At 38.5% G+C, this 23,780-nt stretch overlaps 1 protein-coding gene across 2 annotated transcripts; it reads left to right on the forward strand.

Moving 5' to 3' along the window:
• Positions 1 to 24: 24 nt before the first annotated feature.
• Positions 25 to 23,740, forward strand: LOC127413662 (neutral and basic amino acid transport protein rBAT-like). 2 transcript variants are annotated; one of them, XM_051650961.1, is made up of 11 exons: positions 25 to 1,228; positions 3,324 to 3,809; positions 8,355 to 8,534; positions 8,869 to 9,011; positions 9,317 to 9,442; positions 17,480 to 17,599; positions 19,552 to 19,676; positions 19,774 to 19,975; positions 22,834 to 23,010; positions 23,097 to 23,222; positions 23,315 to 23,740. In XM_051650961.1, exons 2-11 carry the CDS (start codon positions 3,398 to 3,400, stop codon positions 23,738 to 23,740), a joined length of 2,037 nt encoding a protein of 678 aa, XP_051506921.1. In that variant the 5' UTR covers positions 25 to 1,228; positions 3,324 to 3,397. The 2 variants fall into 2 exon arrangements, with proteins under 2 accessions (XP_051506921.1, XP_051506922.1); XM_051650962.1 differs by lacking the exon at positions 9,317 to 9,442 and having other exon boundaries at positions 25 to 3,809.
• The last annotated feature ends 40 nt before the right edge of the window (positions 23,741 to 23,780 follow it).

A 23,780-nucleotide genomic window follows, 5' to 3' on the forward strand; every position in this document is an offset into this window, starting at 1 on the left:
CATTTGACTAATGGCAAAGTCTGGTCCACATTGCAGCTTATTCTGTCCAAGAACAGTCCACTTGCTGTAGACAGGAATAAACAATTTAATCGACATCAGTAAACCACAGGATTCTTTATGTGCCATTTTGAGGTGGATAAATCTGAAATGGATTACACCAAAATAATAGACCAGCATGGAAATAAATAAATTAAATTGCGGCCATCATTTATGAACAATTATAAAGAAAACACCAAAAATAGGGGAAAATGTGTTTAGAAGACTTTGTGATCAGAATTTCTGTTCACCCAAAAGTAACAGATTTAGTCAAAGACAGTACTCTGAGAACAAAGTGGTATAGACAGTTCTACTTGTGGATATCTAGTTAACTTGTCATTTTTATTTGTAAGACCTGCTTTTCACAACACATATTTTTAAAGCAGCTTTTTTCATGCATTAATGAAACTGTAATATGTGTGAAGTCTTAGAGTCATCATTGTGTAGTTTGATTAAATATGATTATAAATTAATTTAGTATAAAAATATATAAATATTAATTGTATTTAGAACCCTAGTGAGCAAGCGAAAGGTGACTGTGGCAAGGAACACAAAACTCCATAAGATGTTGGTTAATGGAGAAAAATAATCTTGGGAGAAACCAGGCTCACTGTGGGGGCCAGTTACCCTCTGGCTAACAGCATGAATATAATGCCAATATTACTTATGTGATGTGTTTGTCATGGTTTAAAATTCGTAAACTAAGTGTTAAGGGCCAGTGTTTAAACAGAGTTTTTGTATGAACTGTAAGATTAATGACTAATGTCTTTGAAGTCCATCCTGGATTAACTGCAGAAGTTCACATAGATGCATTGTCCTTTTGTTAGTTGGCTGATGAAGGCTTTTGTTGGCAATTAATTGATAGTCTATGTATTCCATTTCAGGAGTGTAGTCCATCATTAGACCAAGGTGATGCAGGCAGGGATGAGTATGGTGCGTCACAGTTCATGCGGCGGTCATTTCAGTGAGGTCTATCCTAAATCCAAGGTTCAGACAGTGGCGTATGAAGTATCCCATGTCTTAAGGTTGGAGTTGGAATCAGTTCATCCTCTGTAAAGTCCATCGCAGTAGACTATAGTGATATCTGGCTGCAGCTACTTTAGTCGTCATCACTCAGCGACACGTAGCAATGGGAGTCGGACAACAGGCAGGACCGGAGCTGGATCTATGTGCATCCCGAGGTTGGGACAGGGTAACAAATAGAATAATATTAGCATAGATGCCATTCACTTAAAAACAAGAGTTATAGAATATGAGAAGTGTTTCCGGTTCCGGTAAAGCAGTATAACAATGAGTTTGAGGGATGAATTAGGTGTATGCCTGGCTGAATAGATGATTCTTAAATTGTTAGGATGTCAGATGATGGGCTCATTCTCTCCTATCACCTCATATATTTCTTCTTGGCTGGTATTGGGGGCAGGACTTGGGACCGTAAAAGGAGTTAATGCAACACACCTGGGAGCAGTTGTGTGTGTGTGTGTGTGTGTGACGGCCTAGAGTGTGTGCTGCGATGGTTCTCTCTGGATCCCTCAGTAACAGACTTGATGTTTGATTGAATAATCTCCCCGTGGATCTACTTGAGTTTCGGTTGATGACTGGATTCCAACAAACTATTAAAACCTTGAACTAAGAAGAGTCTGTGTGGGCTGGCCGTCCATTGCAAGCAGGACTACTGATTGGGTTGGCAGCGTTTCAAGTTCACGGCATCATCTGAGAGTGTGTCTGAGTCCCGAACACTGCTAGGAATATGTTACGCCCATAGCAGGTTGCCACCAGTTCTGACCAAAAGCGGATTGCCATCGCCCTGTTCAAGCTGTTATCACGCACCAAGTACAGAGTAGAGGGGAAACTTTTGGGGTTAGTAAAACAACCATCCATCGACGTTTATGTTGTGCACACAGCTATCTGAGAAAAATGTAAGTGCCTTTATATCATGCTGCCAGATGTAGCTGAGGCCAATAAAATTACACACTGTAATTCCTTGGCGCACCTTGTGCCACAGGTTTCCAGTGCACTTGATGGCATGCACATCCCCATTGTTCTCCAGACACAGCTGTGTTTGCAAGCATCAGATCTGTACAGTTCAGCCTAACCTAAATTCTGTCATGACTCCAACCAGGTCTCCTAAGCAACCAAATTGACCTGGTTGCTAGGGAGGTTAGAGTCACATGGGGTAACCTCCTCATGGTCGCGATTAGTGGTTCTCTCTCTCAGTGGGGCGCGTGGAAAGTTGTGCGTGGATCGCGTAGAGTAGCATGAGCCTCCACATGCTGTGAGTCTCTGTGGTGTCATGCACAGCAAGCCATGTGATAAGATGTGCGGAATGATGGTCTCAGAAGTGGAGGCAACTGAGACTTGTCCTCCGCTACCTGGATTGAGATGAGTAACCGCGCCACCAGGAGGACCTGGTAAGTAGTGGGAATTGGGCATTCCAAAATTGGGGAGAAAAGGGGATAAATAAAAAAATGTCAACACTTTTAAAATGTTATTGATAATTTGCATGTCCATCAGCTATATCAGTAAATATTTTGATGCGCTAAACCTTTGCAACAAATTCCTTGGATGAAAACGTAGTTATTGTTTATTTTGATTTCACAGATTCTTTCACTGACCATTTCTGGAAATCGCGTATTTATTCGGGTAGATGGTGACAAATGAGCATCTTAATGTTATGAGTGATTCATTCAATTATTTACTCGACTGATTTGTTAAACCATGCACCGAAACAATGGAAGTGCATGAGAAGGTTAATTTGTTTATGAACGAAACACCCCTAGTTCAAAACTGCGTAAGAGCAGAGAGCGAGTTGCGTTTGATGCTTTGGCTTTTTTTGGAACTATTTTTTGCTGCCGGAGAAGAAATTTACGAACTACGCGACAAATTTTCTATCTTAAATTATTTAACAACAACAGCACTCCTGCTCCTGTGATAATGCTTAATTAGCTGTCTAAATCAGCGTTTTGAAATTGAAAAATGTAGTTGTATAGATATAAGAATTGTATATTATATATTTTATAAACCCTTGGAAGGTGTAACTTTATTGAATATAGTCAATGCCATGATCTGAGTTTTCAGTAATATGTAGCCAAGATAGTGTGTGGTTGGACCTGCTAATCTCTACTCCCAGAACTGCCACATTCCTCTGGGAGGGGTTTTAGTGTGTGTGTGTGTGTGTGTGTGTGAGCGAGTGAGTGAGAGAGAGGGATGGAGAATGAATGTGTGTGGTGTAATATGGACTTGTGAATGCCTCCGTTTAAAAGGTCTCTTGTTGTGTTGGTTCTCACAAGCGTTGTTCCTGTGCTCGAGGATTTTATGAAGCAAAAAAGATAGGATACTAGAATTAGTGGTCTACAACGGCAAAATGAGTTTAACCAAAATCGCAAACATTGGATTGGAGCTGCAAGACGGTGTCCAGAATACTGCCTTTCAAGAGGATGTTGGTGATACATCTGTTGCATCAAGTTCTCAAGAGCACGACACCGCAAGCATCTCGGTCAGTGGCCCAGAAGAGAGCGCGTACACTCAAATCAAACCATATGCTGGAATGCCCAAAGAGGTGCTTATGTTACACTCAAGCCAAGCTTGCTACCGGGTACCTCGTGAGATTTTGTTCTGGCTGATCATTGCATGCACCCTGGCCCTTATCGCCATGACCATTGCGATCGTGGCGCTGTCACCTCGATGCCTTGGCTGGTGGCAGGTATCTCCAGTCTATCAGGTTTACCTGCGATCCTTCAAAGATTCAAATGCTGATGGCATTGGAGACCTCAAAGGTAATTGTTCCCCCTTCTGTATTTGTCAATGAAGTGTTCTTATGAAATATTGTACAGTTGTTACTCTAATTCAAATTTTTATATTGTATTATTACAGTATTTTGTATTATGTATGTGTGTTGCATTATTTTCCAGTAGAAGATTAGGCACTGTTTAATTAAATATGTGCACATTTTTTATGCATCCTTGGGCCAAAAATCAGCCTTTTTTTTTTTTCTTTTTTCTTTTTTTTTTTTTTAAATTGATACATTTTTAAAAGCATTCGAAGAACAAAATAAAAAACAAAAAACTTTATTTTAACCTTAACCTTTTTGTTTCAAACATTTCAAAATACATTTAAATTGCTAATAACCATTTTTGTCTACATTTGTGTAAAATCTTAAAAATAACTTCAGTGATATCTTTACATAATATAATATTATTTCGTATATATTATGGGTCAGTGTCGTGGCTTCAATGTTTTTTTGTCCAGGTCAATTAAATTATTCACAAACACATAAATGCAATTCACACAAAACAATTACTTGAATACACGTTTTCAATTTCTGAGTTAAGTCATTTTGATATTTGTTCTGGGGCTTGAAAAAAAAAAAAGAAATGTTGGCATGAGTAGTCAAATAATCTTTTATTAATATTTCTTTCAAAAGGCAGTAAAACAATTGTTTTTAAATATAAAAATTATTATTTGAAAAACTTTTGTCCACCAAATCAAAGCCATGTGGAGCCATGGAGGTGAATTTCCCCATTCTCACTCACTGCTGGCTGTCTGTCAGAAAGCTGATGATCCACTGATCGATAGAGCCGGGAACAGAGAGCTGGGTTAATTTAGTCCATTGGAGAGTGGGGTTGATGGTGTTTAAAGCCAAACTGAAGTCATCAAATAGTATCCTTGCATAAGTCCCTGGTCTGTCTAGATGTTGAAGTATGTATTGCAGTCCTATATTGACTGCATCATCCACAGACCTGTTTGCTCTATAAGCAAATTGAAGGGGATCCTTAAAGGGTTCAGTGATGTCCTTCAGGTGGGCCAACACCAGTCTCCCAAATGACTTCATGACCACATACTTCAGAGCAATGGGTCTGTAGTCATCAAGTCTTTTGATCTTGGGTTTATTTGGGATGGGAATGATTGTGGAACGTTTGAAGCAGCAGGGAACTTTGCACTGCTCCAGTGATGTGTTGAAGATCTGTGTGAAGATGGGGGCCAGCTGGTCAGCACAGGATTTTAGACAAGTAGGTGAAACACCATCTGGGCCCTGTGCTTTTCTTGTCTTCTGTTTCTGTTTACAGTCTTTCCTACAGGTTTAGGTGATTTTAGTTTCTGCCTGTACGTCGGAAGATGAACCAGACAGTGATCATAGAAGCTGCACATTGGACAGAGCGATATGCATCCTTTATTGTTGTGTAGCAATGATCCAGTGTATTTCTGTCTCTGTTGGGGCATGTAATGTGCTGTCTGTATTTAGGCAGTTCATGGGTGAGATTTACCTTGTTAAAATCACCAAGAATAATAAGTGAGTCCAGGTGTTGTTGCTCCGTGTCTGTGATCTGATCAGCCAGCTGTTGCAGTGCTGCTTTCACGCATGCGTGTGGAGGAATATAGACACTCACAAGAATACACTAGGAAAACTCCCACGGCAAGTAGAAAGGCTTACAGTTTATGAAGAGTGCCTCTAAATTAGGACAGCACATCTTCAGAGTTTTTATATCTGTACACCTACATTCGTTGATGTAAAAACATGTATCGCCACCTCTCATTTTCCCTGTTAACTCTGCGGTGTGATCCGCTCTGAACAACTGGAAGCCCGGCAGATGTAATACGTTGTCTGGTATGGCTTCACTCAGCCAGATTTCTGTGAAGCACAATGCAACAAAATTTGCAAAGTCCTTATTATTGCGGGTGAGAAGTAATTCGTCCATTTTTTTAGGAAGAGAGCGGAGATTCGCTAGATGGATGCTTGGCAGCCCGGTTCGAAAGCCACGGTGTCGGAGTTTGACCAGGCTCGCTTCCCATGTTTGCGTCTTTTAGCACGCTTGTACAGCACCGCATCTCCTGCGACTAAAATGTCCAACAGAACGTCCAAATAATCAAAAACCAGTAAAAGATTGTCTGGCATGTACTGCCAAATATTCATCAGCTCGTCTCTGGTAAAAATGATTGGAAATAAATGACTAAACACAGGATAAACAAACAAAAACACCAAAAGAACTGGAGAGCTCCACATCGAGGTGGCCATCCGTGGTGCCATCTTGGCAGCCAAAAGTTTGGAATAATGTACAGATTTTGCTGCTTCGGAAGGAAGTTGTTACTTTAATTCACCAAAGTGGCATTCAACTGATCACAAAGTATAGTCAGGACATACTGATGTAAAAAACAGCACCATCACTATTTGAAAAAAGTCATTTTTGATCAAATCTAGACAGGCCCCATTTCCAGCAGCCATCACTCCAACACCTTATTCTTGAGTAATCATGCTAAATTGCCAATTTGGTACTAGAAAATCACTTGCCATTTTATCAAACATAGTTGAAAGCTATTTGGTTCGTTAAATGAAGCTTAATATTGTCTTTGTTTGTTTTTGAGTTGCCAAAGTATGCAATAGACTGGCATGTCTTAAGGTCTATATTAGGTCAAAAATGGCAACAAAAAAAACCCCCCAGCTTTCTCTAGAAACTCACCAGTCAGTCATTGTTTTGAGGAATGAAGGCTATACAATGCTTGAAATTGCCAAAAAACTGAAGATTTCATACAAAGGTGTACACTACAGTCTTCAAAGACAAATGACAGCTGGCTCTAACAAGGACAGAAAGAGATGTGGAACGCCAGATGTACAACTAAACGAGAGGATAAGTACATCAGAATCTCTAGTTTGAGAAAAAGACACCTCACTTGACCTCAGCTGACAGCTTCATTGAATTCTACCCGCTCAACACCAGTTTCATGTACTAGAGTAAAGAGAAGACTCAGGAGTGCAGACCTTATGGGAAAAATTGCAAAGAAAAAGTCACTTTTGAAACAGAAAAACAAAAAGAAGGTTAGAGTGGACAAAGAAACAGACATTGGACAACAGATAATTGGATAAGTGTGTTATTGATCTTAACCCCATTGAGCTTCTGTGGGATCAACTAGACTGTAAGGTGCGTGTGAAGTGTCCAAGACAGCCACATCTCTGGCCAGTGCTACAAGCGTGGGGTGAAATGTCACCTGAGTATCTGGACAAACTAATAGCTAGAATGCCAATGATCTGCAAAGCTGTCATTACTGCATATGGAGGATTTTTTGATGAGAACTCTTTGAAGTAGTTTAAGAAGTTCTGAAAATTTGTTTTCAAATTGTAATAGTAATTTCTCACATTATTAATGTTCTGACTATACATTGTGATCAGTTTAATGCCCATTTGGTGAATAAAAGTACCGATTTCTTTCTGTAAGAGCAAAATCTGTACATTATTCCAATCTTTTGGCTGCCTGTGTGTGTGTGTGTGTGTGTGTGTGTGTGTGTGTGTGTATATATATGTATATATATATACATACACATATATATTACTATATATATATATATATATATATATATGGTAACACTTTACAGGTTCCATTTGTTAACATTAGTTAATGCTTTAAGTATCATGAACAACCAATTAACAATGTATTTTTTAAAGCATTTATTAATCTTGTTAATGCTAGTTAACAAAAATACAACTGTTCATTGTTAGTTCTTATTAGCTTAAAGTGCATTAACAAATACAACTTTTGATAAAAATAATTATTTTATGTTGAAATTAAGATTAACAAACGTTAATAAGTATTGTGCATTGTTAGTTCATGTTAACAAATGGAACCTTATTGTAAAGTGTTACCATATACTGTGTGTGTGTATGTGTATGTATGTACACACACACACACACACACACACACAGTACTTACTGTATATGTAAGGGATAATCCACAGTTAGGTGTGCATTTAATATATATAACAAACTGGGCACTTGAAATAAACATTGGTTACATAATAGAATAAAATTAGCCTGAAACCTTTAAATTTAGTGTGTTTTTGTCACCTGTAGTGTGTCCCCTAAATATTCAAACTGACTTGAAAAATTAATTAATAACTAATTTCGCTGCTGCTGTAGCTGAGGGCTTTTTGAGGAGCAGGTGTATTAATGCCTTGAACAGACAAGCAAAATCCATGCTTTTCCCTTATAATGGCTCTGTATAGCACCAGTTTCATGCATATGCCATTAAATACACCAAACTGATTTTACAGTTTTACATTACAGGGTCATTAGTGGTTTTCTTTTAAACATTTTCACAAAAGCAAACATAGTTGATGATAAGACACCAGCTTATCTTCTACAATATGAAACATGCTAATTACTTTAGTGACCCTCCAAAATGGCAGTAATATTCTTGAAAGATGAAAACGATTATTAAGATTGAGTTGGTAAGGATACATAAGAAGAATGTTGAAAGTCTTCGTACAGATCAAAGGTAATTGTGCAGATAGCAATTCTATAATTCTGTAAATGCTGTCATGTTTGACCTCAGGAATAAAGGAGAAACTGAGTCATTTTGAGTACCTGAACATTAAAGCAATCTGGATCAGTCCTTTCTACAAGTCTCCTATGAGGGACTTTGGATATGATGTGGAAGACTTCAGGCAAGTTGACCCTCTTTTTGGAACCATGGAAGACTTTGATGACCTCTTGGCAAGCATGCATGACAAAGGTAGGAGTCCAATATAATAAACAGTCCAGGGTATTTCAGTCAACTTCACTAACAATGTGGATGTGAGCCTAGATGTAAAATGTTTGACAATGGTATCAAGTTCACGTTGACATCAGTCAACTTCATTACGACTTCAGTCGTAACTTTTGCTGTGTTTATGGCTATGGTAAAATGCAGACTGTGGGAGGAACTTTAACATGTTATAGGCTTCATGAGTAACAGTGACAATGATTACTAATTCCAAACTTGTTAAAACTTAAATTAATTACAATGTGAAATCAGTATAAATTGTTTTGGTTTTCATAACAGCATATAACTTTATTCTCTGGTTCAGGTCTAAAGCTGATCATGGACTACATCCCTAACCATACCAGTGACAAGCACATCTGGTTTCAACTTAGTCGGAATGGCACTGAGCTCTATAAAGACTACTATATCTGGGTTAACTGCACAAAGGACAAACCTCCTAACAACTGGGTATGAATGTCCATCTTTAGATTGCAAATGGAGTAAATAGTGACAGCTGTTATGAATTGGGATTGTCTTCAGGAGATTATTTGCTCTAAAGAATCATCAGTGATCTTGAAGAACTATCCAGAATGTTTATCCAAGCATCAAGCTTTGCTATTATATTCCATCTTATGTACACACCGTATTAATATTTTCTTAGTTACAATTAAGACTGAAATAATGGAAATAAATGTGATTGCAAAACTTAACTGCATAACAGTGGCAATATTTAGATGACTTTACAAAATATGTCACATTGTTTGATTTATCAGTTAAGTGTATTTGGGAATTCCTCCTGGGAGTATGACGAAATGAGAAAACAGTGCTATTTCCACCAGTTCCTCAAGGAACAACCAGACCTCAACTACCGTAACCCCCATGTTATACAGGAGATGACGGTAAGACAGAGATAAAGGAATCCTACAGATTTTACACTACAGCAGTGGTTCTCAACAGATGTTGCTTCAGGTCCCAGATTTTATTTTGTACATTCCAACGTGTAGCGACCCAACACAGCACCAAAATTGTTTATTGTGCAAAAGTAAACATACATACATACATACACTTAAAATTTAATTTTGAAATGTATTAATAGTGTATTACCATGATCCACATAGTTACAACAATATGACAAATTATTACCTTGACAGAGGATGCACAGGAAAATTGTTGATTTTGTAAATGCATAAATAACAGCAGAAATTTAATTTATCAGCAATTAGTTTGACTAGACACACAGTCATCGCAGCCCTATTAGAATGGACTTGCGTCCCAGTAGTTGAGAACCACTGGAGATTAATGTAATGGAATAATTATTTAAATATATTAATTATTATATGATTATATAACATATGGGTAACACTTTATAGCAAGGTTCTATTTGTTAACATTAGTTAATGGATGGTATCATGAACTAACAATGAACAATATATTACTACAGCATTTATTGATAGGTGTTCCCACGCATCCTGGAAAACCTTAAATTTAGCAATGCAGTTTTCCAGTCATGGAAAAGTAATGGAAAATTAGAAAAATACCGAAATGGCCTGGAAAATAATTATTTGTCCTGGAAATTATTTTCGTATAGTAGAATTGTTTGACTGTGTTGCTAACAAGGTTTTTGTACCAAAACATGGTAATGATCAGGACTCCGAATAGGTGTCAAATACACAGCAGTGGATCCTGGCATAGGTGTTATAGGCAGGCATATATGGCGGCAGCGCTGTCTGGGGTGGCACGACAGGGTACCTGCCTGACTGCCCCCGCACAGAGCTTGCAAGATCGCGATGGGAAAAAGGTGCCCAGAATTGTGCCGCCACCGCCCCTGGCTTGCAAGACCGCGATAGAAGAAAGGTGTCCCAAATTGTTCGGCCCCGCCCCGAGCTCGCATTTTCGCGATGGGAGAAAGGTGTCCCAAATCATGCCACCCCTGCCCCGCACAGAGCTCGCAAGATCGCGATGGGAGAAAGATGCCCCGAAAGGCTTCTTAGCCTTAAAGGCTCTTTATAGTTAGGATTATGGATGTTCATAATGTATTCTTACATTGTGAACAAACATAAGATAACCATGATAAACAGTAGGCCACACCATGACACAGTATCATCTTGGTGGTCTTGCAATAATTAGTATCAACCATGTGAGTGCTGGGCAGATATGGCAAGTTATTGAAGATTTTGCATCAATGAAACTAGGAGGGGAGGGTTACATTTTAAATTGGGGATTAGGTGTAATAGCACAGAGTAGTAGCAATCTGTAAGAATTTTGCCATATACTTTATTTATTGACTATAATTTAGTTGTGCAATTTAAGTTATGGACTGTATATACTGTATAATGGCAATGTTAATAGAATGTGCCATTTATATACTGTATATATACATTTAAGTGTATGTGTGTGTGATATATATATATATATATATATATATATATATATATATATATATATATATATATATACATACATACACACACACACACACACACACACACACACACATACACATTTAAATTTAACGTATGCAATTCAACTTTGTGAAAATATTGCATGTTATTGCACCTGTGCTAGTTTTTGCACTGTGGGGGAGTCCTGTGGCAATTTAATTGTTCATGAGGAAAATGGCCTGAGAGTAAAAACTGTTCTTGTGCCTGGATGTCCTGGCGCTCAGTGCTCTGTTGTGTTGTGACGGCACCAGATAACCAGCTGGTCAACCTCCCATCTGTATGCAGACTCGTCACCATCGCAGATGATGCCGATGACCATGGCATCGTCTGCAAACTTCAGGAGCTTGACAGAGGGGTCTTTGCAGTGCAGTCATTCATGTACAGGGAGAAGAGCAGTGGAGAGAGAACGCATCCCTGAAGAGCACCAATACTAATTGTGAGGGTCCCGGATGTGAGTTTCCCCAGTCTCACTAGCTGATGCCTATCTGTTAGAAAGCTGGTGATCCATCGATAGATTGGGGTGGGCACGGAGAGCTGTGTCAGTTTGGTTGAGAGGAGATTAGCCATGATGGTATTGAAGGCTGAACTGAAGTCCACAAATAGGATCCTTGCATAAGTCCCAGGTCTGTCGAGGTGTTGCAGGATATAATGCAGTCCCATACTGACAGCATCATCCACAGATCTGTTTGCTCGGTAAGCAAACTGAAGGGGGTCCAGCAGGGGTCCAGTGATGTCCTTCAGATAGGCCAAAACCAGTCTCTCTAATGACTTCATGACCACAGACGTGAGAGCAACAGGTCTGTAGTCATTAAGTCCTGTGATTTTGGGTTTTTTGGGGACCAGAATGATGGTGGAGCATTTGAAACAGCAGGGAACTTCACACTGCTCCATTGATCTATTGAAGATGTGTATGAAGATGGGGGCCAGTTGGTTAATGCAGACTTTCAGACATGCAGGTGAAACACTGTCTGGGCCTGAAGCTTTCCTAGTCTTTTGTTTCCAAAAGACCCAGAACACAAGTGCAGATAGCAGGAGGGGGGTTCCAGGAGGTGTTGGTGTGTGTGTGAAGTGAAGATCAGAGGAGGGGTATGAGACTGGCCTTTTCAAAACTACAGTAAAACACATTCAGTTCATCAGCCATTAGTTGACTCCCTACAGAACGAGGGGGAGGTGTCTTGTACTCTGTGATGCTTTTTAGGCCTTTCCACACAGATGCAGGATTGTTGGCTGAAAACTGTTTTTTCAGCTTTTCAGAGTAGCTTCTTTTAGCCACTCTGATTTCCTGAGTGTGTTCCTGGCCTGGTTGTACAATGTTTTATCTTCACTTCTGTAAGCATCCTCTTTGGCCTGACGAAGCTGTCGGAGTTTCTGTAAACCATGGTTTATCATTATTGAACGATAAAAATGCCCTAGTAGGGATGCACATATCCTCAAAGAAACTGATGTCACAGTATCTGTGAGCTCGTCCAGGTCTGTGGCTGCAGCCTCAAAAACACTCCAATCAGTGCAGTCAAAGCAGGCTTGTAGTTCCAGCTCTGCTTCAGTGGTCCATCTCTTTACAGTCCTTTCTATAGGCTTAGCTGATTTTAATTTATGCTTGTAGGTTGGGAGAAGATGAATCAAACAGTGATCAGAGAGTCCTAAAGCTGCACGTGGGACAGAGCGATATGCATCCTTTACAGTGGTGTAGCAGTGGTCCAGTATATTTCTGTCTGTGGTGGGGCATGTTATGTGTTGTTTGTATTTTGGCAGTTCACAGGTGAGGTTATCTTTATTAAAATCTCCCAGAATAATGATGAGAGTCCGGGTGTTGTTGCTCTGTGTCTGTGATGTGATCAGTCAGTTGTTGCAACGCTGCGTTCACGCATGCTTGTGGCGGGATGTACACACTCACCAGAATAAACTAGGAAAACTCCTGCAGTGAGTAGAAATGCTTACAGTTGATGGAGTACCTCTAACTTAGTACAGCACATCTTCTTCAACACTGTTACATCTATACACCAACTTTCGTTGATGTAAAAGCATGTTCCACCGCCTCTTGTTTTCCCAGATAACTCCTTGATGCAATCCGCTCTGAACAGCTGAAAGCCTGGCAGATGAAACACACTGTCCAGGATGGCTTCACTCAGCCAGGTTTCCATGAAATACAGAGCAGCGGAGTTAGAAACATTCTTATTTGTTTCAGTGAGCAGAAGCAGTTCGTCTGTTTTGTTGGTGAGGGAGCGGACATTCGGCAGATAAATATTCGGCAGCAGAGTCCTAAAGCCGCGTTGACGAAGCTTCGCAAGCGCGCTGGCTCGCTTCCCTCATGTGTGACTTTTGGACCTCTTGTAGAGCACCGCTGCACCTCCAACTAAGATGTCTAATAAAATGTCCGAATAATCGAACACCGGCAAAATTATCAGGTATGTTCTGCCGAATGTTCAGCAGTCCATCCCTGGTAAAACTGATCGGGAAAAAGTGACAAAAAACATAAACAAACAAAAGTAAAAAAAAAATGCTATAGAGTTCCACACCAAAGCAGTCATCTGCGCCACCATCTTTTTAGCGGTACATATATATATTTTAGCATATATATATTTACGTTTAGCAGGGAAATAAATTTACAGTACAAAAAGTACTGTAGTGCCGTTTTCCTGCGTATGCCCTAGACTACACTACTGACACTGGGCCATGTAGCAAACTGCTGAGAAACTACTCTCAAAAACACACAGAACGCCCAAATAAAAGTTTGATTTAAATGGACGCATGTGTTATTGCTCACATATTACACTTGTTGGACACATGAAATGACCTGGAAAATTGTGCCTTGAAGAGAGTGGGAACCCTCTTAATCTTGGTAAATGCTAATTTAGAAAAATACAACTGTTCATTGTAAGTTCATGTTAGGTCATATTGCATCATGACCTAGCATGTCATATACAACATATAAAAAAAAATAATATATATATATATATATATATATATATATATATATATATAAAAACTCGGCAAAAAAAGATACGTCCCTTTTTCAGGACACTGTATTTTAAAGATAATTTTGTAAAAATCCAAATAACTTTTCAGATCTTTATTGTAAAGGGTTTAAACAATGTTTTCTATGCTTGTTCATTTAACATTTACAATTAATGAACATGCACCAGTGGAACGGTCGTTAAGACACTAACAGCTTACAGACGGTAGGCAGTTAAGGTCACAGTTATAAAAATTTAGTACACTAAAGAAACCTTTCTACTGACTGAAAAACACCAAAAGAAAAATACCCAGGGTACCTGCTCATCTGCGTGAACATGCCTTAGGCATGCTGTATGGAGGCATGAGGACTGCAGATGTGGCCAGGGCAATAAATTGAAATGTCCGTACTGTGAGACGCCTAAGACAGCACTACAGGGAGACAGGAAGGACAGCTGATCGTCCTCGCAGTGGCAGACCACGTGTAACAACACCTGCACAGGATCGGTACATCCGAATATCACACCTGGGGCAGTGTGTCACAGCATCAATGGACTGAGCTTGCTGTCACTGCAGGCAATCTCAATGCTGTACATTACAGGGAAGACATCCTCCCTCATGTGGTACCCTTCCTGTAGGCTCATCCTGACATGACCCTCCAGCATGACAATGCCACCAGCCATACTGCTCGTTCTGTGTGTGATTTCCTGCAAGACAGGAATGTCAGTGGTCTGCCATGGCCAGCGAAGAGCCCAGATCTCAATCCTATTGAGCACGTCTGGGACCTGTTGGATCGGAGGGTGAGGGCTAGGGCCATTCCTCCCAGAAATATCCTGGAACTTGCAAGTACCTTGGTGGAAGAGTGGGGTGACATCTCACAGCAAGAACTGGCAAATCTGGTGCAGTCCATGAGGAGAAGATGCACTGCAGTACTTAATGCAGCTGGTGGCCACACCAGATACTGACTGTTACTTTTGATTTTGACCCCCCCTTTGTTCAGGGACACATTATTCCATTTCTGTTAGTCACATGTCTGTGAAACTTGTTCAGTTTATGTCTTAGTTGTTGAATCTTTTTATGTTCATACAAATATTTACACGTTAAGTTTGCTGAAAATAAAAGCAGTTGAAAGTGAGAGGATGTTTCTTTATATATATATATATATATATATATATATATATATATATATATATATATATATATATAATATAATATAATATAATTATTTTTTATTATCTATGTCTTGCTGCTGTTTTTGTATTGTTGTACACTGGACAAATTCCTTGTATGTGTAAGCATACTTGGCAATAAAGCTGATTCTGATTCTTCTGATCTTCTGATATATATATATATATATATATATATATATATATATATATATATATATATATATATATATATATATATATATATACACTATATTGCCAAAAGTATTCGCTCACCCATCCAAATAATTGAATTCAGGTGTTCCAATCACTTCCATGGCCACAGGTGTATAAAATGAAGCACCTAGGCATGCAGCCTGCTTCTACAAACATTTGTGAAAGAATGGGCCGCTCTCAGGAGCTCAGTGAATTCCAGCATGGTACTGTGATAGGATGCCACCTGTGCAACAAGTCCAGTCGTGAAATTTCCTCGCTACTAAATATTCCACAGTCAACTGTCAGTGGTATTATAACAAAGTGGAAGCGATTGGGAATGACAGCAACTCAGCCACGAAGTGGTAGGCCACGTAAAATGACAGAGCGGGGTCAGCAGATGCTGAAGCGCATAGTGCGCAGAGGTCGCCAAATTTCTGCAGAGTCAATCGCTACAGACCTCCAAAGTTCATGTGGCCTTCAGATTAGCTCAAGAACAGTGCGTAGAGAGCTTCATGGAATGGGTTTCCATGGCCGAGCAGCTGCATCCAAGCCATACATCACCAAGTGCAATGCAAAGCGTCGGATGCAGTGGTGTAAAGCACACCGCCACTGGACTCTAGAGCAGTGGAGACGCGTTCTCTGGAGTGACAAATCACGCTTCTCCATCTGGCAATCTGATGGACGAGTCTGGGTTTGGCGGTTGCCAGGAGAACGGTACTTGTCTGACTGCATTGTGCCAACTGTGAAGTTTGGTGGAGGGGGGATTATGGTGTGGGGTTGTTTTTCAGGAGTTGGGCTTGGCCCCTTAGTTCCAGTGAAAGGAACTCTGAATGCTTCAGCATAACAAGAGATTTTGGACAATTCCATGCTCCCAACTTTGTGGGAACAGTTTGGGGATGGCCCCTTCCTGTTCCAACATGACTGTGCACCAGTGCACAAAGCAAGGTCCATAAAGACATGGATGAGTGAGTTTGGTGTGGAAGAACTTGACTGGCCTGCACAGAGTCCTGACCTCAACCCGATATTAGAGTGAAGACTGCGAGCCAGGCCTTCTCGTCCAACATCATTGTCTGACCTCACAAATGCGCTTCTGGAAGAATGGTCAAAAATTCCCATAAACACACTCCTAAACCTTGTGGAAAGCCTTCCCAGAAGAGTTGAAGCTGTTATAGCTGCAAAGGGTGGGCCGACGTCATATTAAACCCTATGGATTAAGAATGGGATGTCACTTAAGTTCATAGGCATCTAAAGGCAGATGAGCGAATACTTTTGGCAATATAGTGTATGTATATATATATATATATATATATATATATAATATATATGGAAATGTATATGAACCTAAATTAATTAGTGCTGAAAAATATTGTTGGTAATATTCCCAAATGAACTTAAAATGGATAATTGTCATTTTATTGTACAGTGTCCCAGTGAGCTTAGAATTGTGATGGTGGTAAAAAGAAAAGGGGTGTGTGTGTGTGTGTGTGAGAGAGAGAGAGTTGAGAAAATAGGTAACTGTGGCTAAATGAATATCTGTTATGTATGGGGGCACAAACCCACTTGACCATGAAGTCATCATCCATTAAAACACTCAAACTAAGAACAACCAGAGATGATGTGGGAACTTACATATTACCTTTGAAAAAGGCTAACTTTGAGCAAATCAGGAAATTCATGTTGAAAAGTGTTTATTTTACATGTATTGATAATCAGTTTTTTTTTTTTTTTTTTTTTTCAGCCTTGGCTGGGTTAATGTATGTTATTCTGACAATAATAGAGTAACCTCTCTCAAATTTGTTAGCTAAGTAATTACAGCAAGTAACAGACTATGTTGTGTTTGCATTTACACATTGACTAAAACCATGGGACAAATAAAAGTTATCTCTACTGTATTGTCCAGCTATGTTTATAGTTGAGTTTGGCTGTGTAGAACAGAGTACTGGTAGTACATTCTTTATTAAAAGGCAAGTATAAATGTTAGCAAGAACCAAAGGGTTTTCAGCATAATGTCAGAACCCTTTTGTTTCTAATAATGTGTTCATAAAGTAGTATTAGCCTTCAAGCTCTTAAACAAAAAGGCCATTCATCCAGACCTTGAATATATCTACAATTCACCATACAATATCATGTTTCACTACAAATGTGGACCCTCTTTGATCTTTGTTTTGTGTTTCTGTAATAGGGCATAATCCATTTCTGGCTGCAGAAGGGGGTGGATGGGTTCCGCATGAATGCTGTGAAACACATGCTTGAAGCCACGCATTTGAGAAACGAACCCCAGGTTGATCCAGACCAAGATCCAGTAAGTCAAATAATGTTCTGTGCTGTAAAAACCAAAGTAATTTATGTGATACCACAGGAAAATGTCCCTCTGATTAAGTGGCAGATTTGAAATGTAGCTTTTTCTCTGCCCCATACAAGAAACATACACGTTGAGAAATGTACATTCTTAAGCAGTTACCTTTTTCATTATTAAAGCACTTCTGTATTTGAAACAGAAAAAAAAAAAAAAAAAAATAATAATAATAATAATTCTTGTGTTAAGGAATTGTGCCATTGTCTGAAACTTTCTCACAATGTCATCTGAGGATTACTAGTGCATATTTCTCTAGATTTACTGGCAAATCATTCCAATTATCCCAATTCCAGGTGATTACAAAGCCATGGAAGGCCTAGACAAGGCCATGGCATGACTCGATGGTCTTGGCCCTCTTCTTTAATGCTTTTTCTTTCTGTTCCTTCTGCACTTGTTAGCACCAATTCAAAGGAATGTTTCAAGTTCAAAAGTTCAGATACCACCTGTTGCATGCTGTCGATTTATCATGACATCCCTCAGTTTGCAAAAACAAACAAATATTGTGTTTACAGTGATGCACTTACAATGAAAGTCAATGGGGCAAGACATTCTGAAAGGTAAAAAAGCTGAAATGTGCTGCTTAAATTATTGCTAAAATGTTTATATGAAATTGTCCTGACAAAAAAGATGTTATTTGAGCAGTAAAGTTGTCTGTATAATCCCTTAACCCCTTACGCTCTGAAAGATTTTTGGGCTGCTGCCTGAAATTTTTCACACTTAAATTTAAATGCTCCCTGTTCACACACAGTGGACTAATTTAATAAAAATGGTCTCATTTTACAGATAACCACCTACATTTTAAGAAATGATTGCAATAATTTATAAATAACATTTGTATATGTTATTTATTAATTTATGAATATTTATTTTTTAATTTATAAACATTATTCTTTTTTTTTTTTTTTTATAATCTTTTTTTTAAATGTCTAAAGTTGAAAAGCATGCCATTTCAGTTCTGTCCTCAGTTTTCAAGCAAAAAAAAAAAAAAAATCTTGATATTCCACTGGATGGCAGCAGTACTAGAAAAAATAATTTTCCCTCTATCACCTTCCATCACATTATACTGATCTGAAATGTAGGTGGTGCTCTAATGCATTTTAACCCTCACCCATAGACAAGTTTTTTTTTGAAGTACTGAGGACTTTCACACTGTTTTGTTGAATATCTTGGCTTCTGAGTTGTCTAGAAGCCCAATCTAGGTGTCATTGGAAGGCAGAGAATCGCAATTACAATGATGTATAACATTTCATCTTCTATAGATGAGAACCTATTTTACTGATGATTTGTTTCTCATACTTTGTCTACCGAACTTCATATTTTGTTCTACAAATGGTGGGCCTGCAGGGTGTAAGCGGATGAACTTCCCATTCTAGTTTTGCTAATGTAATTCCTTTGGGTGGAATTTCTCTGTATAAAACAGTCCCTTTCTGGTATTAATGCATGCATCATGCAAAGTAACAGGGTTTATAGGCTTAACATGGTCATGACAGGAGTTGAAAGATTGAATATAACTTTGCACAGACAAGATCAGTAAGTCTTGTGGCTATACCTTCAGGACAGTGTGTATTTTAATGTTTATTCCTGTGCAGTGCCTTGTCCTATAGACTTCCATAGTAAATGCATTGCAGAAAACACAATTATTTTCTGTGTTAAATCAAGAGTTTATTTAACAGCTCCACTGATAGAGCTTAAGTTGCATATAACCCAGAACATTCATTTAAAATGAATTGAAAATACATGTAGTTTGCCTTGTTGCTTTAGGGACAAAATAGGCTATTTTCACATATTGAGTAATGCCATAAAAGCATCTGTAGCATATATCACAATGAGATTTATTTGGTATTTTTTAGCAACCGTTACTCTTTATTATTAAGATGCGATGTTCTGATGTTCTTCAGTCAACTGTAGACACTGAGTTTGAGCTGTACCACGACTACACCTATTCACAACCAGGGCTTCATGAGATCCTTACCAACTGGAGGGTAGAGATGGATACCTTCAGTAGAGAGCCTGGGCGTCACAGGTATCCTTAATATCTCTACTGTACTCCCAAATCAACCATGTTTCTCTCTTGTAAATGGCCCTTTGATGCTTTCTCTCTTTGTCTTTATCCAAACCAGGCTCATGGTGATAGAGAGTTATGACTATGAAGAAGTCGAAAAAACCATGAGGTACTATGGCACACGGTATGCAACGGAAAGCGATTTCCCCTTTAACTTCTATCTGCTGTATCTTCCTGATGACTTGTCAGGAAATAAAGCCAAAGAACTGGTTGATTTTTGGATGTCAAACATGCCAGAGGGAAAATGGCCAAACTGGGTGGTGAGTAACCAGATACCTGCTTGTTCCCTGAGCATCACATCAAAATCATAATATAAACCTTAAAAGTGAAGCGTTTAGTTTCTGTGCTACTATCAGCGCCAAATACAATTGCAATCTGTTTACTTGAGTGGAGCCTTCATGCTGTCAATTTATCATGACATCCTTCAGTTTGCAAAAACAAACAAATATTGTGTTTACAGTGATGCACTTGACAATGACAGTCAATGGGGCAAGACAATCTTAAAGGTAAAAAGGCTGAAATATGCTGCTTAAATTATTGCGAAAGTGTTTATATGAAATTGTCCTTACAAAATAATTTGTTATTTGAGCTGTAAAGTTGTCTATATAATCCCTCAAGAAGTGGAACTACTTTTCTAAGCGGATGAACTTCCCGTTCTAGTTTTACCAACCTTTGGGTGGAATTTCTCTGTATAAAACAGTCCCTTTTTGGTATTAATGCACACATCATGCAAAATAACAGGGTTTATAGGCTTAACATGGTCATGACAGGAGTTGAAAGATTGAATTTAACTTTGCACAGACAAGATCATTAAGTTTTGTGGCCAATAGTCTTATTAAATATTGTGGCCAATAGTCTTGTTAAACCAATAGTTTAAATTTGGGATGGGGCTTCCTGATTAAACGAACAATGAAAGACAAGTGGAGTGTTTGAAACAGGTCATTACGTTGGCTTGACAAAGCCAAACATACTGTTATTCTGTGAATTTGGTTGAGGGTTTTTCAAAATATTTAAAAAGACCAATATTTCTTACACTAACTCCTAGAGATTTCAAATTCACTGATTCATGAGATAAGGGACAAAAAATGTCCTACATACAAAAGTCCCCTTTATGTTAAAAATCAAGAAATCCATCATAATAAATAATACTGACAAAGTTAAATCTAAAGGAAATGTGTATACTTGGGGCATGTATTACTTATATTTTTAAATAATTCCATTAGATTTTTTAAAATGCATACTCTATACATGGAAGCACATGTAACTTAACCTGTCCTCAGCATGAGGTCATGTTAAACTGCCAAACAAAGTGTTTAAAAACACAACAAATTAATAAATATAAATATCAAATGAAAGATAGAGTGTAATGAAAGGTTTGTATCTGTAAGATATAAAACCAATCAATACATAAAGTAAACTTGAAATTATATTTTCCATAAAAACTGCCTATCAAAGCTGTGTCCTAATTTTTTGATCATTCTGAATAAATTAGACTATGTCAAGGTCAGCTATAACTCTGAGTACCCCTTTCCCACTTCCTGCTCATGGTGGATGCAACAGTAGGACACATGGTCTGGTAAATTTCATAATTAAAAAAAGAATAATATTTTAAACAAACAGTGTTTTATTAGTCTCTGCTGTCACAGCTTCAACATGTCAACACGTCTTTCCATAGAGATAAATTCTGTTAAGAACTGTGGAATAATTTTGCCATTTCAGTTTAGCTTATAGAGGCTGTTCAACTGAGAAAAAACTAAATGGCTCCAGAGTGCAACATATGCTTAAGATGGAAAAATATTACATTTTGTCAACTGTGCCAGAATTTTCAGAATAGTGTGAAAACAGAAATAAAATGTATATCATGTATTTTATCACTTGGCTCCTACATTATTAGATAATTAAAGACTACATTCTTGTTGGATGGATCAAATTAATATAGCAGGTTTTTTGGTGTGTCCAAGTTAACAAATTACAGTAAGATGTAAGTTATGAAGTGAATAAATGTCAATTTATCATGGTTCGTTAGCTGACACATTTGTCTACAAATATATCCATTTCAAATTAATTTAGTATTAATCAAAAACTCAGATTTTAAATGTTTTGTACCTTATCTCATGAATCAGTGCGTTACATCGACTAAACTTGGTACAGACTTTCAGACTGTTCTGGAATAGTGTGCTATGTCTTTTCTAACTGATTGGACTCAAAAATTGGAAAAATCTGTACTTGAATGTTCAAATGAGCCAACAAAAAAATTAAATGTAAACAAACCCAAAAACTATCAAGCTTAAAACTTTTAAAACTAATTAAAATTTTCAGAAAGGCTTTGACAGGCCAACATCAAAGTTTGCCTTGACAAACTTTACCTAATTAAGATTCCTCCGGTAGGAGGAAACCTATTGTTATTGGTGGTTTTATTATTATTATTATTCTCCTTACGCCCCAATATCTCAAAGTCACCAGTCAAAAATGTTCTAATTTGGCACATTGATACTACAGGCCACCGGGAACCCCCACACCAAGAATGGCCCACATTCGCCCTTAGGGGGAGCTACAGGCCACACCCAAAAGTCCCATTTTCAAAGTGATGGCATTTCCACCCCATTTGTCCAGTTCTTCTGAAACTTGGTGTACATGCCTCATTTCTCATGGGGAACAAAAAAGCCTCAAGATAGATTTTCCTGTACAGTGAAAATTTGGGAAAACCTACAAAAATCTTCTCTTGAACCGTAGATCCAATTGACTTGAAATTTGGTGCCCATGTGTAGAATTGATGTCTTTCAATTTGTTACTTAGCAAAAATGAATACAATGTTTGTTTAAGATTCAGACAGAATGACATGTTTTTTAGGATTCCTCCATCGGGAGGGTTTAGCCCCAACCCTCTACTGATCAATTTTTAAATTATTTGCCATTTTGAGGAGGAATCCGCATTGCTGCTTGCAGCTATATTTGCATCTAGTTACTTTTACAATTCTGTATGGTGCCACTCATGGCATAGAAATGAAAGATTTTACACCTTTTAAATATGAATATCAGGTTTGTTACACGTGGAGAGCAGACTTTGCTCACAATGTTATCTCTTATAATAACTAAACTCAGTTGTTCATGTTGTATAGGTGGGAAACCACGACAAGCCACGCATAGGCTCAAGTGCAGGTAAGGAATATATACGTGCTATAAACATGCTGTTGTTAACACTACCTGGAACTCCCACAACATACTACGGAGAGGAGATTGGCATGACGAATGTAAATGTATCTGTCATTAAGGATCCTTTTGGAAAGTTCAATCCAGTAAGTGAATGGACTTTTTTTTTTAAGTAACTGCAACACATTAAATTGTAGCACATTTGTACAATGATAATTTTTGAACTATCAAGAACAACAGTCGGGACCCACAGCGAACGCCAATGCAATGGAGCGATAAACTCTATGCTGGCTTTAGTGACAGTGAAACCGGCACATGGCTAGACATCGCTCCAGACTACACAACTGTCAACGTGGAGGTACATTGCTTCCAGAATACTGTGAAAAGAACCTATAGCACTGTTCACACCTGGCAATAACAACTTATGCCAAATCATCTTTTTCTCTCCAGGTTCAACAGGCTGATCCCAATTCAACAATTTCACAGTATCGTACTCTAAGTTTGCTCAGAGGGGCTGAGCTCGCCCTAAGCCGAGGCTGGTTCTGCTACGTCTGGAGCGATGCTAATGTATTCGCTTATTTGCGTGAGATGGATGGGTACAAGAAAGCCTTCTTGGTTGTTCTAAACTTTGGCAAGGATACTGAGACAGACCTCTCTTCGATTAGTGAGCTGCCAGATGTCTTTACTGTACATTTAAGTACAGTACCATTAAGCCAAAAAACTTTCTCCAAATCCAGCATTACAACATTTAAAGGGCAAGGATTGCTCCTGGAATATTCCAGCAATAGGCGATTCCACCCTAACCATGCATCTGAGTGTTTTGTTTCTGAGAAAGCCTGCTACATGGATGTACTAGATATTCTGTACAGGTGCTGAAGATAATTTCTATAAGATTCTTAAGATCGTTGCGAGAAGA

This window comes from Myxocyprinus asiaticus, chromosome 23 (genome assembly GCF_019703515.2).
Source record: "Myxocyprinus asiaticus isolate MX2 ecotype Aquarium Trade chromosome 23, UBuf_Myxa_2, whole genome shotgun sequence".
NCBI classification, from domain to species: Eukaryota; Metazoa; Chordata; class Actinopteri; order Cypriniformes; family Catostomidae; genus Myxocyprinus; species Myxocyprinus asiaticus.

Coding starts and splice junctions, on each gene's coding strand:
- LOC127413662 (XM_051650961.1), top strand. CDS start 3,398: ATGAGTTTAACCAAAATCGCAAACATTGGATTGGAGCTGCAAGACGGT. Junction 17,600..19,551: donor TTGATCCAGACCAAGATCCA/GTAAGTCAAATA, acceptor GATGTTCTTCAG/TCAACTGTAGACACTGAGTT. Junction 19,976..22,833: donor GAAAATGGCCAAACTGGGTG/GTGAGTAACCAG, acceptor CATGTTGTATAG/GTGGGAAACCACGACAAGCC.